This window comes from Homarus americanus, unplaced genomic scaffold (genome assembly GCF_018991925.1).
Source record: "Homarus americanus isolate GMGI-L3 unplaced genomic scaffold, GMGI_Hamer_2.0 scaffold32583, whole genome shotgun sequence".
In the NCBI taxonomy this organism is placed as follows: Eukaryota; Metazoa; Arthropoda; class Malacostraca; order Decapoda; family Nephropidae; genus Homarus; species Homarus americanus.
The window spans coordinates 4,296,159-4,315,518 of NW_024713129.1; the positions used below are offsets into that span (position 1 = coordinate 4,296,159).

Below are 19,360 nucleotides of genomic sequence, written 5' to 3' on the forward strand. Positions count from 1 at the left end.
CATACACAGACATGCACACTCAAGCTAGCAAGCTGAAGTGTACTTCCTGTAAGCAAGAACACACCTCCTTTGACAAGCACTGCCCAACTTGGAAGAATGAAAAGAATAGTGAGTCATACCAATTTAGCACTAAATATGGTAGGATTATATAAGTAAAGAATGAGTATGAACAACAATGGCACCAATAAATAAGGAAATAATTAATAAAGGAAGTGTACAAATATTTCACCCACGTAAAGCAGCGACCACATGAAATATGAAACAAAATAAGTAACACCAATTACGGAGTATATTATGCTTGAGTCAAGCTCAAACACAGTATATGGTTCAGAGACAATACACTCCACTGTTTTCGTGATGGTATCCCAGGCCAGACTGAGATCATTCGGTCCTATCACCACTTGCAAAGGGATGACACATGGACACGTACTGAACAAGTCAGTTCAGCAGCTCGGTCCAGCGCCTGTCACACAGACAGGGACTGGACCTGTGAAATCTTAAATAATCCGTAAAGATAAAAAAAAATTAGCACCAGAGTATGTTAATATTAAAATTGTATTGTTATGATTAAACAAAATGACAAAAAAAGAACGAAAATTCTCTTCTGGCAAGTCAAAATAAGTAATACAAGTTTTGTTTAATTCAGATTCCCAACATTATTTGGAAACGTACAATTTATAACAGCTCGCCGTGGCTCCCCTAAATTCTTGCCGTGGCTCCCTTGCCCCAGGTTGAGAACCACTGTGTTTTGGGGAAAATTGATCCTCTTAACGTTGTTTTGCTTAACGTCGCGTTTCAGGAACGTAACCCCGACGTTAAGCAAGGATCCCCTGTATTGTGAAAAAGTAAAAGAAATACGGTAAGTCCTCGCTTAACGTTGTGGTTCCGTTCCTGAAAACTGCGATGTTAACGGAATCAAATTTCCCCATAAGAAATAGATGAAATACACTAGTTACGTTCCCCAGCCTCACTTTGCCCCATAAAATACATTACATATACATGTTGGTAGTAGGTAGCTACCAAACAGGGAAGTACTACTGCCTGGGAAGATATTGGAAGCATAATGTATTGTCTAATGGTAGACCCTGCTACTATATGGCATCACGAAAATTGTGACCAAGTCCCAGGTTGCTGATGTGACTTTCTGCCTCCTTTACACACAATTGCAGGGTCTCAATTGTTTCTCTTACTTTGACGACACAACATACTGTACATACAATATATTGTTTCTCACTCTTGATTTTTTTCATTTTTTAATTTCTTTATGGTTCTTTATCATTATTATTATTATTATTATTAGTGTTGTTTTTATTATTATTGCTATCATTATTATTTTGTTTTTAATTTTCTATTTTGTATTATAAATTTTATTTTCTATAAATTACAGTTGTACCCCACTTAACGCGGTCAATTGAACCCAGAGGGTCCCGCGTTAAGTGAAATCTGCGTTAAGTGAACAACAGAACATATGGGATTAATTCCAATAGAAACCGGCCCGACCCCCAAACTCCACTTTTTGAAGACACATACCTATGTTGTAGTAAAAATAACATCTTAATTTTATGATGGTACATGCACACAATTAATACTTAAGAGAAATAGAGAAATACAGTCGCCAAGTTAATGTCCATTCAAATAATGGACTCAACTCCCTCCCCCTCTCACACTACACAGCCGGCTAACAGATGGTCGGTCGGTCCCTCCCTCCCCACCCCCCACCAACCGTCCCAAGGAGATGTGTGGGATAACCTCAAACTAAAGTTAGGAAAATATAATTGACATTGCTGGATTCCTTGTAAGACCAGGAATATTTTGAATATAAATGTCATATATTTTGGACAAAAGATAACATAGTTACCTAGAGAAAAATTTTTATCTAAAAATTGTAAGTTTAAAGCAAAATATATGATGTTTATATTCAAAATGATCACCAAATTATAAGAATTCCAGCAATGTAAATTATATTCTGACCGGGTAATTTGTATGAATTTTATGAGCTAAAACAAATATCTTCAGTTAATAAAAAAAAAATAATCTTCACGACACTATCTGTCAATCAAAGTACCCCACCTTGCCTCCCCCCCTCTTCCAACCGCGCGGTCAGTCCCAACCCTCCCCCCCACCCCCCACCAATCCTCCCTTCCAGAGTTTTTAACATTTAGTATTAAATAATACCTCAGATTAAAGTTAGGATAATATAATTGACATTGCTGGATTCCTTGTAAGACCAGGAATATTTTGAATATAAATGTCATATATTTTGGACAAAAGATACCATAGTTACCTAGAGAAAAATTTTTATCTAAAAATTGTAAGTTTAAAGCAAAATATATGATGTTTATATTCAAAATGATCACCAAATTATAAGAATTCCAGCAATGTAAATTATATTCTGACCGGGTAATTTGTATGAATTTTATGAGCTAAAACAAATATCTTCAGTTAATAAAAAAAAATAATAATTCTTCACAGGGTAACAGATGGTCGGTTGGTCCCTCCCTCCCCCCCACCCCCCACCAACCGTCCCAAGGAGATGTGTGGGATAACCACTAAATTTTAATAAATAATACCTCAAACTAAAGTTAGGATAATATAATTGACATTGCTGGATTCCTTGTAAGACCAGGAATATTTTGAATATAAATGTCATATATTTTGGACAAAAGATACCATAGTTACCTAGAGAAAAATTTTTATCTAAAAATTGTAAGTTTAAAGCAAAATATATGATGTTTATATTCAAAATGATCACCAAATTATAAGAATTCCAGCAATGTAAATTATATTCTGGCCTGGTAATTTGTATGAATTTTATGAGCTAAAACAGGCAGTCAGGCAGGGTGGCGGGTGGGGCAAATCTAAAAATAGCGTCTCGGACACTCACCGCGTATATGTGGAAAAAATCCGCGTTAAGTGAAAGTTCAGCTTTGGCAAGGCACCGCGTATATGCGAAAACGCGTTAAGTGAAACCGCGTTAGGCGGGGTAAAACTGTATTGTTTATTTTTATTTATATATTTTTATTATAATTATATATATATATATATATATATATATATATATATATATATATATATATATATATATATATATATATATATATATATATATATATATCCCACAAAAAAAAAAAAAAAAAAAAAATTCAATGGAATTTTTATATAAAATAGTATATACAGGTTGTACCTCTCTAGTCCGGCAACCTCGGGACCTGACCGGTGCCGGACCATGGTAATTCACCCTTTTCCTGGATAGATAGTGACTTGTGCTTATGCTTGGAAGCACTAGCACCACTTTCTCTGCATCATGGTCTCTTTGAAGACATATTGAAGGGTTAAATGTCGTATAGTAGCTTCTCAAATTTCGCGAGTTTTTAATTCATAACGTATTTTATTGGAACACATAAAAAATAAATAAATACAAATTTTGACGGCGGAAACTTGAATTTCGACGGGTTTCAACGGCCCGCCAACGTAAAGACGACGTGCATAATCGTGTAAACAGCCTCATTTCTCTTATGTACAAAAGATTCATAATTGTTGATTACTGAATGTCTTTTTTATTGAATTAATGTTTAGGTGTGCAAAATGAGCAATACAATTCATTAATAATACGTAGAATATTAAAACACACGAGGAAATGACACAGCATTGTTTTCGTTGATTACAAAACCAGTGACTGACTGTTTCTACATATAAAACTGAAGAAAATAAGACCTTGCCTGTAGCTGTAGTAAAATTAATATGGTTGTTTTAAGTAATGTTATTTAATGTTAATAAATGGAACAATAGAAGTAGCTAACGATAATGGTATGGAAAAAGAGAGATCGCGTATGTAAGTGCGCATGCGCACACGTGAAAACATATCGTCATTACTTTACATAAGAATATGAAAGCAACACTTATTTACTGTTCATATATATTTTAATTAATGTTTCTGAATTTGTTTTTATTGAATTAATGTTTGCGTGCGCAAAATTAACAATACAATTTATTAATAATACGTGAAATATTAGAGGAGACGAGACGGCTGCCGGCATTGTTTATGTTAAAGCTTACAAAACCAGTGACTCATTGGTTCTACATATAAAACTGAAGAAAATAAGACCCTGATTTTAGCTGTAGTAAAATTAATGTAAAAAAATTAATATGGTTGTTTGAAGTACCTGTAATGTTATTTAATGTTAATAACTCGAACAATATAAGTAGCTAACCATTAATGGAAAAAAAAAAAGTGAGACTGCGCGTATGTAAGTGCGCACATGTGAAAACACATCATTACTCTACATAAGAATATGAAAGCAACACTTATTTACTGCTCATATATATTGAAGGGTTAAATGTTGTACTCTGTATAGACAAGCAGAGAGAGACAGAGCAGCCGAACTGCCGGATGTAAACAAACCTTAATTTCTCGCGTTTTTTTTTAAGGGGATTAGCCCACCGGCATAGGTCACTGACCCATTGGGGCCTGAGGGGCAAAAATTTAATACTCCTGTAATAATAATAATCATTTAGATAAGTATAAAAAAAAAAAAAAAAAACTGCCTATCTACCTATTGGATAAACTAAAATCGTTGCGGACCATGGGAGTTTCCGGACCACAGAATGCCGGACTAGAGAGGTACAACCTGTATTATACATCCCAAAAGATAAATAAACAAAATCCTTTGTATTGTACTCATTGATGGGCGGAGGTGGAGCGAGTGTGGTGGATAGTGGAGAGGAGGAAGGTGGCGAGTCACTGAGACCCGGAGGGTGACTCCTCCTCCTGCTCTGACTGGGTGAGAGAGGGTGATGTACCGTACAAAGTAGTCATGACGATGTTATACCGAATTGGCGGGACGTTATCCGAATCATAGGTATCTAAAGAGTAGCGACATTATAACGAAGCAACGTTGTCGGGGTCAACGTTAAACGAGAACTTACTGTAGTTGTGCTAAGGGCAAACACATAAAGGGAATAAACATTTCTTTGCACATAGTTAGCTGGCTGGCTCAGAGGAGGAGCAGGAGGAGGCGAGACATGGGGGGGGAGCATTTCTAGGGGTCGACGGGAACTGGTTTACTGGCTGGGAAAATGGGGGGGGAGAAGGTGAGGTGATATGTTTGACAGTTGATGCCAAGGTCTAGTGCTTATTTATTTATGTCCTTAAGAGTGACTAAGTTTTTCTCTTATAAAATGTAACTGAACTGACATGGGCGAATATAATTAAAATTGCTGGAATTCTTATAAGATAGTGATTAATTTGAATATAAACATGCTATAGCTCGCATTAGACATACAAATTTTATTTCTAATTTAAGAATTTTAGTACAGGGTACAAAGAGCAAAATTTGTTATCTCGTGCAAAATATATGATGTTTATATTCAAATTATTCGCTGTCTTGCAAGGATTCTAGCATTGTTAATTATATTCTCCAAACTTTAGTCTGTGACATTATATAAGATAAAAACTTTAAGCCTAAAACACCAAACCCTGGCTGGGAAGATGGTGGGGGGGGGGAGGGAAGTGACAGTGAAATGTTTGACAGTTGGTGCCAGATATTTGTTTATTTATGTCCTTTAGCTTGAGTTTATGTTTTTTGCTTATAAAATGTCACAGAAGTGACCGGAGAGAATATTATTTACATTGCTGGAATTCTTATAAGATAGTGATTAATTTGAATATAAACATGCTATAGTTTGCACTAGACAAAAAGTTTAGTACATTATTTTGAGTACATGTGCAGTACAGCTTTGCCCTTAGGACAGTGTACCGTGCCCAGAGAAACATTAGGCGCAAAATTTTAAATATTATGCGCCAGATTGACTCACTCAAAATAGGAAAGATTATCTTTAAATTAAAACATTGTCCTTAATTGTGGGTGTCGCTTTAAATCAATAATCTTAAATTGAATTGCTTTAAATCGACGTTCTTCTGTACAGTATTTTTTGTTGTCCATATTTATTGGTATTATTTTTATTTATTCCTCACATTTACTAGTACTGTATATATTGTTTTAAGAAAACTATGACTACAGTAGGAAAATCCACCAAAAAATATTTTCCTTAGTACTCCCTGCTAAACTGGGGGTGCATCTTATATGCCGTAAAATACGGTACTGTATCGGTAAATTTGTACATGATATAAGAAATCAACAAGAATACTACAGTAATTATTTTTTTCTCTTTCAGCGAGTGTTTGGTGCAATAGACTTGTTTGGGTTCACAGAGTCTGTAGCGGCAACAAGTGTTTCGAGGCAAGCCACTTCACCTATCATGGACTCAACAGTTGTGGCTACTAATAATAATGCAGTGTCCCAAGATTCATTAGAACTCTCTCAGCCAGATTCTCGACATCCATTGGGACATATATCTCTCAACTCAGGCTTTCACCCTGCTACCTCAGCACACCTTCCTCACATAGACCTTCGCTCATCAACTGATGGAAAGGTGACAAGCACAAATGATCTTAACAGGCAAGATTTAGGACAAAATGGACGCCACATGCAAGCTGCAGATTTGCGATCCAGTGGGCACATCCATGGCTCTCTAGATACATCCACAGAAAGTAGACAGCATGCAACATCATTTAACAATAAAGATTCTTCAGTTATTCATTTCCATGAAAATACAGGGAAAAACATATTACTGTCATCAGACCGCCTATCAGCAAGACGGACAGAAAGTTATAATCAAGGCATTGTAATGTCTGCTAAGCCCCTGCCAAGGAATATTATCTTCCAAGTAAGAGTCCACGGAGTGTACAGTATACAGTATTTTGATTACAGATGAAGGAGTGCATTGTGTCATATCTGCATATAACACACAACTCAGCTTAACCTAATATAATCAACACTCACAGTATTACCTCACACACCACCTGCTGCACCACCATCCAAAGCATAACTGCATACACTACTACTCATAAGACAGTAGCATGCACTACCACTGACAACATAACCTCGTACACAACATAATGTCTCACAATCTTAAACCACTTGTTAGTTGCCAAGAAAACATACCACCATTACAATTTTGGTAGTGAACTCCATATGTTTTGAACAACATTTATGAAATTCATGTTGATGAATACACTGTGCAGTGATCTGTTAAATGGGGAATACTGTGTGGGAGTTGCCATCATCCTCTTTATGACACAATCCTTACCTAATATGACCTGTGTGGGACATTCACTCAACTTTAAGTGTTACTAAGTGCTGTAAAGTCCAGGTTCATCTGCAATTACACTAACTAATTGACCCAAGCCTGCTTGCCTGATACTGGCCTACTAGTTCATGTGTGCCGGCAAATTAGTAAACAATTGTTTTTGCTAAAAGTCTCAGGAGGCCACTTGTTGGATGCAAGTGTTATTATTGACCTGAAATGGCTCAATGAGTTTTGTGAAGGATTGGGATACCCATTAATTCTTAAGTCTTTACTGCATTATCAATCACGGAATGAATCTTTAGGATTCAGTCCCCATTTATCGTATATATGTGTATATCAAGGAAAGACCTCGTTTAATTGTGGGAAATTCTTTAGATGATGTCAGTCTTCAATTTTTACAATCTCAGCTTTCCATAAATCTTGCATATTCTCATTATTCAGAGGTTTTGTAATCTTTTCCCACATAATTACAGATAGTAAAAAAAATTGATTTCCTGTTATCAGCCATGCTTTTTCTAGGTCAAGATAGTTTTGCTAGATGTGACAATCATCAGTCCTGAAGCTAATGTTTCCCATTCATTAAAATGACTTAGCACTTTAATGGCATTCATTGTTTCCAAGGTGCGACTGGGACCTCTTAACCCTCGATGGTCAAGTTCTCTGATGATTGGAGTCACTGCCCAGTTGCCAGAGAAGCTCCACTTACCAAATACAGCTTTTGCTCTTAAACGAAACTCTTGGATAATTTCCGGTGACTCTGTTTTCTACAATGGAGTGAAAGTGAGTACCAGCATTTTTTATGTAGCTTTTTCATTTTTGTTGATTGTTTCCTGTTCTTTCTTAGAAGTATCATCTATCGCAGCGGTAGTGAAGGCTTATCATCCTTATCAGCATGTAGCCTTGTACCTTAATGCAGGTTATCACAAAGTTGTTTCCCCTTTTTTCTTTATTTCACTCTCTGAAATATAGGGGGAGCTTATGGCATACCCAGTACCTCTGGTGTTTTAGTGTCTTCATTGTTTTCATAATAGTCATTGGTGTAAACAGTGGTAAGTTCAATATTTAGATGTACTGGGAGGCTGGAACTATCATCCCCTGATAACTGTTTGTGAAGTAATCGAATATTACAAAAATGTATCTGAAATTTATATAAATACTTTTGGTATAGTAAGTGAAGAAATCATAGGTCAGATATGTTTAGTACAGGAAGTCCTCGCTGTTCATTGCCTCTTTTTTCATTGTTTGAAATTAAGTGTACAATAATTGAATTAATAATTTTTAAAAATAATGAAAGTACAGTATGTGTACAGTTTGTCCAACTGTACAATAACTGGACAATATTTCTATCTGCCTTGTGTACAATGGTTCTTTGTAGTAGTTGTCAAATTTGTTGACTGGTCATTAAATTTTATTGACAAAGAAAATTCTATTGCATCTAATTACTGTATATTGTATTACAATTATTTATAAAATACTTACAAATATCTTCACTTAAAAGGTAAAGAGAATCATCTCAAAACACTGAAACTAATTGTTTTACACAACTTTGCTGAATTGAACATTTTCTTGTTTTTGTTGTTTTGTTATTAGCTTTTTAATTGGTTTTAAAGTGTCTCCCATATCCTTATTATAGCCTCTAAATGTCCAGCAAGTGATAGTGCTACACCATGAAGCAAAGATGCTAATAATTGTAACATGACACTCGAGCAAAAGAGGAAAATCACTGCAAAGTTTGAGGCTGGTGAATGTGCAGTGGATATTGCACGTCATTTCTCTATCCCATCTACTGTAGTAAGATCTGTAGTGAGAATGTTACTTCCATGGGTGCAACTTCAGCTACAAGGACAAGGAGCAATGTGATGGAACAAATGGAAAAACCATTATCCATATGGATTGAAGATCAAAATCAGAGAAATATGCCCCTCAGTATGAGAATCATTATGGAGAAGGCAATGAGTTTTCATGGAATTGTGAAGCGGTAGGAGGGTGAAAGTTCAGCTGAGGGAACTTTTAGTGCAAGCCATGGTTGGTTTGACCTCTACAAACATTGCAGGAATTTACACAGCATCAAAATTTCAGGTAAGACAGCAAGTGTACACCAACAGGCAGCAAAGGAATTCGCTGATACCCTCAAAGCCCTAATAGAAAGTGCCACTTTACATCCACACTTGTTGTTTGGTGTAGATGAAACAGGCAACACCTGCAGCTGAAGAAGAGGAGAGAAACAGTTAATCCCACTCCTTCCTCTCCCCAGTAGCTTTTATCCTACCCAGCCACTGCTGATAACGTTGGAGCAATCAACGGTGGCAACAACAACACATGCACATCAACTCCAAGACCATCACTGCTAAGAATTACATAAGTTTTCTATTTGTCCAACCTACTAAAGCCTCTGACCGCAAGGTTCCGAAATGATTTTGCTTTGTAGTGATGATCCCTCGCACCTTGAGGAGCCTAAAACAGTACTGGCAGTGCACGAAATGGAGGGTAATGTGGTGATGCAGGGCGTCCTCGCTTAACATTGGGGTTATGTTCCTGAAAATGCAACGTTAAGCGAAACAACATTAAGTGGATCAATTTTCCCCATAAGAAATACAGTCGGCCCTTCATATACGCGGGTTTAGCATACACGGATTCGCAAATACGCGGATTGCCCCGCCGGAGGAATATTCTGTACATTGAAGTACAGTGATCCCTCGGTTAACGAGCGCCTCGGTTAACGAGATTTCGGTTAACGATTTACCTTCCATAAGATTCTTAACTTTGGTTAACGAGCAATCCCTCGATTGACGAGTTTTTTACAAGCTGACCTCAACATGTTTTCGCTTGCATTTGGCGGTCCACCAGCTCTAGTATTAGTCCGCCAATACAGTACAGGTTTTACCTCTCTAGTCCGGCAACCTCGGGACCTGACCGGTGCCGGACCATGGAAATTCACCTTTTTCCTGGATAGATAGTGGCTTATGCTTGGAAGCACCAGCACCACATTCTCTGCATCATGGTCTCTTTGAAGACATATTGAAGGGTTAAATGTCGTATAGTAGCTTCTCAAATTTCACGAGTTTTTAATTCTTAACGTATTTTATTGGAACACATAAAAAATAAATAAATACAAATTTTGACGGCGGAAACTTGAATTTCGACGGGTTTCAACGGCCCGCCAACGTAAAGACGACGTGCATAATCGTGTAAACAGCCTCATTTCTCTTATGTACAAAAGATTCATTATTGTTTATTACTGAATGTCTTTTTTATTGAATTAATGTTTGTGTGCAAAATGAGCAATACAATTCATTAATAATACGTAGAATATTAAAACACACGAGGAAATTACACAGCATTGTTTTCGTTGATTACAAAACCAGTGACTGACTGGTTCTACATATAAAGCTGAGGAAAATAAGACCTTGGCTGTAGCTGTAGTAAAATTAATATGGTTGTTTTAAGTAATGTTATTTAATGTTAATAAATGGAACAATAGAAGTAGCTAACGATAATGGTAAAGAAAAAAGAGAGATCGCGTATGTAAGTGCGCATGCGCACACGTGAAAACATATCGTCATTACTTTACATAAGAATATGAAAGCAACACTTATTTACTGTTCATATATATTTTAATTAATGTTTCTGAATTTGTTTTTATTGAATTAATGTTTGTGTGTGCAAAATTAACAATACAATTTATTAATAATACGTGGAATATTAGAGGAGACGAGACGGCTGCCGGCATTGTTTATGTTAAAGCTTACAAAACCAGTGACTGATTGGTTCTACATATAAAACAAGAAAATAAGACCCTGATTTTAGCTGTAGTAAAATTAATGTAAAAAAATTAATATGGTTGTTTGAAGTACCTGTAATGTTATTTAATGTTAATAAATGGAACAATATAAGTAGCTAACCATTAATGGTAAAAAAAAGTGAGACTGCGCGTATGTAAGTGCGCACATGTGAAAACACATCGTTAAATGTTGTACTCTGTATAGACAAGCAGAGAGAGAGAGAGAGCAGCCGAACTGCCGGATGTAAACAAACCTTAATTTCCCGCGGCTTTGTTGTTTTTTTTTAGGGGATTAGCCCACCCGGGCATAGGTCACTGACCCACATTGGGGCCTGAGGGGCAAAAATTTAATACTCCTGTAATAATAATAATAATAATTCAGATAAGTAAAAAAAAAAAAAAAAACAGCTGCCTAGCTACCTATTGGACAACTAAAATCGTTCCGGACCACAGAATGCCGGACTAGAGAGGTACAACCTTTAATCGGTTTTAGGGCTTAAATTCCTTACTATTTTAGTAAATATCAAGAAGTTTATACTATTCAATAATTTTAAAAGTTTAATATTAAATTTTTTTAGTCATTTTGACAATTATTGAACATAATTGAAAGTAAAGAAACGAGTTTCTGGCGTGCCATCCAGCCTATTAACACACAAACAGGCGTTAGTCTCTCAATCTTTTCAGTGGAGGTAACATGTTGCTTGAGACTCTCTTCAACTAAACGCTTTTTTTCTGTGCTTCCAAGCAAATTATTGGTCATTTTGAAATATATTGACAATATATAATGCAGTGCAGTGTTGCTTTAAAGAAAATAATCTTCAATTACACCAAGAGAACTAAAATTTTATGGGTGAAATAGCACCATGGGGTGACTTCTCTTCCACCCCAATGCCTTCTCTTCTCCCTTCTCCTCCACCCCCATTCTAATTCCCATCATCATTATCATCATCCAGGAGCCTTCTACATACACACCTCAAAGTAAGTGTACTTTTCTACCTTTTTTGTTGAATTTAGGCAATTTTCGGTGAGCTGGAACCAATTACCCAAAAACCCATTGAAACAATGGTTTCGGTTAACGAGCAACCTGCTGGAACGGATTGTGCTCGTTAACCGAGGGACCACTGTAATTGAAGTACATTCAAATCGCGCGGCATTCAAATTGCGCGCAGCGCCACACACACACACACACACCACACACACACACACACACACACACACACACACACACACACACACACACACACACACACACACACACACACACACACACACACACACACACACACACACACACACACACACACACACACACACACACACACACACACACACACACACACACACACACACACACACACACACACACACACACACACACACACACACACACACACACACACACACACACACACACACACACACACACACACACACACACACACACACACACACACACACACACACACACACACACACACACACACACACACACACACACACACACACACACACACACACACACACACACACACACACACACACACACACACACACACACACACACACACACACACACACACACACACACACACACACACACACACACACACACACACACACACACACACACACACACACACACACACACACACACACACACACACACACACACACACACACACACACACACACACACACACACACACACACACACACACACACACACACACACACACACACACACACACACACACACACACACACACACACACACACACACACACACACACACACACACACACACACACACACACACACACACACACACACACACACACACACACACACACACACACACACACACACACACACACACACACACACACACACACACACACACACACACACACACACACACACACACACACACACACACACACACACACACACACACACACACACACACACACACACACACACACACACACACACACACACACACACACACACACACACACACACACACACACACACACACACACACACACACACACACACACACACACACACACACACACACACACACACACACACACACACACACACACACACACACACACACACACACACACACACACACACACACACACACACACACACACACACACACACACACACCATATCTCGTCTCTGTTTTGCTGCCTCCACACACTTTCTAATCACTTGTCTAACTGTTGTTATGTGACTTTGTGAGATCAGTATATACAATAATCACTATTTTATGCAGTACACTGTACCATGCACTCAATACACTTCCAGAGTGTGGTGCTCCCAGAAACAAAGGTCAACACACAACGGTACATCAGACTCCAGGCAACAGTACTTTGTGTCTTCTTCTGTCGTCACTGGGTGCGGTAGCAGACATGGCACCTCCTGAGTATTTTTCTTCTTGGCACCATGTGCAAGTTGAATGGTGTGAGGATAGTGGCCGTCAGGGACAATTGGGCAGGTTCATCAGGGAGGTGTCTGACCTGGGCATCCGTCCTCTTCTCCACATACTCCTGCAAGAGCTTACGCACTACCTCGTGGGCAAAGTCATGGAAGATTATCTTCTTCTTGGTGACAGACATGTAGAGGATGTAAACATTTAGGCATGTAAAGTTGAGCAGATGGAAGAATAGCTTCTTATGCAACTTCATCGTCTTCCTCGCAGACTCCATGGTAGATATTATACTCTTAAGACTTGTCAACAAGGTGCATGTTGGTGTTGTAGTCAACCACAGAGTTGGGCTTTAAGATACTCTCCCTTGTGTATGTGGATCAGCATTCTGGGAGAGGACCAGGTTGTCATGATGGATGGTGGGGCGAGAAGGGCCACCTTCCACTCTTCCCTCCACATGACAGGAAAGACATGCTTGGCGTGGCAGTGGAGGACTTTTCCTCGTCGCGACAGAGTTGTAATGTGTGGTATATTCTGCTACCTTCTTCTCACAGTGTCACGTCCTCCAGTGTTCTGTAATTAGAGGTACTCAAACAAGGTGGGGCTGGTTTATCAATTGTCAACATCGAGGATGTGTACATTGCCCAGATAAGGTTCTAGGAGAGTAGTAACTATGGATTTGGACATCCCCATTGCAGCATCAGTCACAGGGTTAATGGAGGAACTAGTATAGAGGATCATGTCAAGGACAAAGTCAGTCTTGCGATCACAGAGGATGAATAATTTCAAGCCGAAGAGCTGTATTAGCGGAAGGAGATATTGCCCCGCCACAGCATAAGACTCTCATCGATGACCAGCCTCTGATATATTGCCCCGCCACAGCATAAGACTCTCATCGATGACCAGCCTCTGATATGGCTTGAATATGTGCTTAAACTTCCTCCTGAAAAGATTAAAGACTGCCCTGATCATCTTCATCTTGTCTGACATGCCTTGGATGTGTGCTTGAAGGTTGTCATTGAAGTGGAGGGCCCTCAGAATGTTGGTGAAGTGGTTGACAGTCATGATCCTGCAGAACATCAGCATGGACAGAAGTGGGTCTATTGTCTAGTAATCTCCTTATCTCCTCTTATGAACAAACTCCATGAGCATCATGAGAATGAGGAAGAAGATCAGCTTAGGTGGTGTGAGGTCAGACCACTGGTGCACTTTTGATTGGGGTAGCAGGACACATCCTCCTTGCATAAAGTATAAAAACTTGTTGGACTCCTCTGCAATCTCTCCTAGGATAGTGTCATTCCAGAAGTACTTAAAAAGTCACTGACATGTACTTTGCTATTTGCCCTGACGGCGGATGTTTCTTAGACTCCTGACATTGCCGAGTCGAAGGGAAGCTCCTCATTCTCCCATTCCCATTTATCGTCATTCTGTCCTGTAGCATCATCCTCTCCAACAGTATCGTCATCTTCCCGAGTGTTATGTTCAGGCAGGGCAGGGCCAGAAGTAGAAAGTGAGGGAGCTGTGGTGGAGGCAGGCAAGCATGGCTGGTCATCAGGGGAGCGAGATGTAGAAATTGGAGAGGGGGATGGGGGATGTCGGCTGTTAGGTATTCTGGGTAATAAGTTCTATATACAGGAGAGAACACAAACACCTGTATAGTTTTGTAGGTTCGGTTTACTGGATAAGAGTATGTACACAGAGGTGGATAGCACTGCTCCCTAGCTAAGGTCCTGGTCAACTACCATAGACGACGTATGGCAAGTGATACATTAGCAGCTTCCATACGTCGCCAGGCACATTAATTAAGCGTGTGGGATATGGTCATAACATTGCCACACGCTGCTAGCTAGGCTGAATAAATAATAAATGGAGCACATACATAATATACATACATAATACATAATCCAGCATACATAATATACATACACCTCCCTCCCCCCTATACGCTCATAGCAAAGTCTTGAGCGGACCTTTTCTTCTGGATCCGTTCTGAGCGTCGAGGGACTTCATCACTGGGAAGGGTATGGGACTCAACACTGGTGGCGGGGCCAGCAGAAGGCAGTGTTACGGGGCGGAGAAAACGGCGGTTCCTCCACCACACGCGACCACTGGGTAACCGCACCTGGTAGTCCCGTGACCTGCCGAGACCCATGACTACGCCTACTTTGTCCCAACGTAGGGAGGTCGGGTCCTGAACACGGACTTGGGTACCGACACTCAACCTGGGGAGAGAACGGGCGTGTCGCGGAAGGCTACCACGCCCTGCAGTCATCGCTTCATGCTCAAGGACACAATCCTTCGTCTGGCTCACACTTTGGAGAGAAGGATTGAGGGTGAGCAGGGACACAAGAACGGCGGCCCTATACAAAACCTGGGCAGGGGAGCGCCCGTAAGTTGTGTGTTATGGAGTTCAAGAAGACCTCGCCCAAGGCCCGCAGTCAATATTCCCAGAAGGGCCACCTGATGATGAGGTGCTTCAAGGATTTGACAGCAGCCTCAGCGTGTCGCTGACCTCGCGGGTATTACGATGACAACATTATTTTGTTCCCTGCACAGAACACGGCAAAGTCCTCGCTTAGGAACTGAGGTTCTCCGCCGGTTCGCAGGGCGCAGGAACGCCCACGCCACGGAAGTAGTGGCGAACTTGTTGATGGTGTAGCGCAGACGTCAGGTTATTACCGTTTTGCTGCATTAACCGGCCAACCAGAGAGACGGTCGACGTGATAACCAGGAAGGACTTTCCTGACACAGAAAAAGTCAGTCATTGGCACCAGGGCGGGCGGGGTTGCCGCCATCATGAAGGTACCTGCTGGCTGGGTTGTAATACGGGCGGGGCTTACACACCTGACAGTATTGAGATGTCGGGTCGGCGCCAGGCTGGAACACAGTCTGCCCACGCAGGGCCCCAGCTCCACGGTGACTGTCGGAAGGCGAAGCCAGGGCGTGGGGGACGTGATGCAGCAGGGACAACTACCGGGCGAGGTCACTGGCCAGAGGTAGGGTAGGGCGGCAGCAGGCAGTTGTTGCTCCCTTCAGGCAATCTCTGTTGGCGTGATTTACCTCGAGAATCGGGTGTTGGGGTCCTGGGAGATGATGGCCAACTCTTTTGACACAATGTCCAGACAGCAAAAAAGGGAAAGCCTGGAGACCCACAGGCACGCCAATCCAGGGGCCTGACACCACCTGTTACAAAGGTGACAGACAGAGTGAACTCCAGGGTTGGGGCCATCTAGAACCATCCTGCCGTGACGAGAGGTCCCCGGAGGCGGTCCCAGATCGTTGGAGAGCCCCAAGCATCGCAGGAAATGTTGGGGACCGGCGACTGTAGCATCAGCGCCAAAGTCAAACATCTGAACGGGATGACACACCCAGGGTCACGATGACGCTTACGTACTTGGGCACCTGGTCCTGGAGGCGAGGAGCACACCCTCCTAAAATGTAATGGGCTTGGTCCAGGCCCAGCCTGATTTGGCTGCATCAGCGGCTCACTGGTAGAAGGGCCAAGCTTCCGCTGACGCTTTGTTCTTGGGCTCTGGGGTAGGGCAACATTGAATAGTGGATCAAAGACACACATTAAAAATTGCACGCATTTTGCTGGCATCAACGACTTGTGAGCACAGCACACAACCAAAGGTAGACTGAGCAGCTGGACACACCTGGTGTTCCGCGGTTGCTTACCACACATAGTTGTTACAAAATGAACCGGGCGGACGTGGTGGGCGGATGGGGGAGCAGACTTCTTGTCCTTCTTGTACCTGGGACACAGCAGACAGCTGTAGGGGAGCTCGACAGAGGTGGCACACCCGGCAGCCTATGAGAGCGACATATCGCCAACACATCCGTGAAGAGAAGAGGAAGAGTCGAGGGAGGTGAGGCGCTGGGATGCCCTCGTCTCCAACACCCATCAGATCACTCTGCTTCAACTGGGTCTCCTCAAGACTGCTGGTGGCCTAAACATAGAGCCCTCCATTCTCTTCCGAGGCTCTCTTAAGACGCAGACATAAAAAGCCAAAAGACTCCACCCATCTGTCTGCAGCTAAACACTCTCCCCGCGCAGGAGGCTTCATTCTGCTGTCCTTTGACGTGTCACAGAACGTCCAGTACCCCCTCTACATGACAGCTTAAGAGGTTGGGGTACCTGCAACGAGTGTTCTAAGACACGCTTGAACTTCCAAGGACAGGCACATACGCAGCTGATGAAAGAAGCGAGGCTGTGACAAATCCTGGAGATCCACCATTGTAAAGATAATCAGCTCACCACGCTTTCATTCGCTAAAAACTGGAAATTTACATCAGGCTCCAAGATGGGCGGTAATGGAGCTGCTTAGGTGGGGTTGGGGGGCGGAAGGAAGAAGTAATGGATGAGATCTGAACCATTCAGTACCGAGGCAGTGTTAGGTTTCAGGGGCTGGTTAACAGTGAGGCGAGATATCAAGGTCAACAGTAATTGTCTTCCATTCACAGTGGTTCAGTTTGCCTTCTGCTTGCCTTCTGTGCCTATCCGGCTAAACGCCTGTGAGCTTCTAATCTCGGCTTCATCTCTTCATAAACTTCTTATTAAGGCAATTATCTCTGGAGATAACGCTGAATGGTGAGGTGAAGGGCTGCGCGATGTTGGGGGAGCTGGGGTGTCATGGTCAGCCTGGTCATCCATTCCTGGGGACTATCATCCGCTTGACTCATCCAGGCGCTGGGTCCACGGCTGCAGCATGAGACATAACTACTTTATCTAGGTATCAGTCTTAAAATCAGTGTTGACCGGTCAGCCCGCTTTAGATCACAAGATTTCAGACAAAAAAAATTTAATTAAATACACAGATAAGTAGGTTATATATATGTGCTAGATATATAAGAAACCGAAGGCGGTCAGTAAGCAGTGGCGTGTGTGTCTCAGGCAGGCAGAGCTGCCCTTTACCCCAGCTGTAGGGGGGGTGAGGCGGGCCTTCTGTGAGGAGGGGGGTGGAGATAGGCAGCCTCAGTCACTTCTGTAACGTCAGAGGAGGTGCTGAGCTCTCTCTAATTTACACAAATTTGGCAGAATATGTCAGATACCTTGAACCGCTCAACAAGGTCACATATGAATGGGTAAACATGGTAAATGACCTAATTAATTTCACAGAAACCACTGTCACTGACACTGCTCAAAGTTGTAAATTCTTCGGTGGGATGACGCAATATTCATACATGGGGATCCATCACGCTTTTCCACAAATCCTATGTACCACCTCCAGAATAATCCAGTAACACCACGACTGGCGCCTGCTGTTAGATGTGTTCTGGCACAAGTTCTATATACAGGAGAGTAGCATAAACACCTTATAGTTTGTAGGTTCGGTTTACTGGATAAGAGTATGTACACAGAGGTGGATAGCACTGCTCCTTAGCTATGGTCCCACAACCACTATAGACCCATTTATGCGGTGATATTAGGCAGCTTCCCTATACGCCGCCAGGCACATTAATTGCTGGAGAGTGGCCCAATATTGCTAATATCGCTATGTTAGCGGCTGAATAAATATAAATGGAGCACATACATAATATACATACATAATACATAATCCAGCATACATAATATACATACATCGGCCTTGACAAAGAAAGGAGTGGCGGATTTGATGAGGAGCCTCATGATATGCCCTCATCTTCAGCTCACTCCTTTGTTTCTTTCTGGGGCCTATGGTTAGTGGTGTCTTGGAGGAGACAGTCAATCCCCCCTGAAGTCTTCAAAATCATCTTCAGAGCAGTGAGAGGGACCAGGCTGTGGAGAAGTAGAGCGAGAGGCAGGACAAGAGATTGGGGTGGCAGAGGGAGGCAAGAGGTCAACACATGTCTCCTCCTCTTCAAACTCTTCCTCCACTTCACTCACTTGGCTTGCCATGTAATCTGGGGCATCCAGATTGTCATTAAAACTGAGATCACTGTTTTAATTAATCAATTTGTCCACAATATTGTCCAACTTGGTTGCTATCTCTTCAATGGAGAGTTACCTG

At 41.4% G+C, this 19,360-nt stretch overlaps 1 protein-coding gene across 2 annotated transcripts in view; it reads left to right on the forward strand.

The window, feature by feature from the left end:
• Positions 1-19,360, forward strand: part of LOC121866278 (neuralized-like protein 4) — a gene marked incomplete at both ends in the record, with an annotated part of 191,318 nt that overhangs the window by 107,957 nt on the left and 64,001 nt on the right. For both annotated transcript variants that reach the window (XM_042365899.1, XM_042365904.1), the window contains 2 exon segments: positions 6,175-6,726; positions 7,771-7,929. In XM_042365899.1, coding sequence (XP_042221833.1) covers positions 6,175-6,726; positions 7,771-7,929 — 711 coding nt within the window.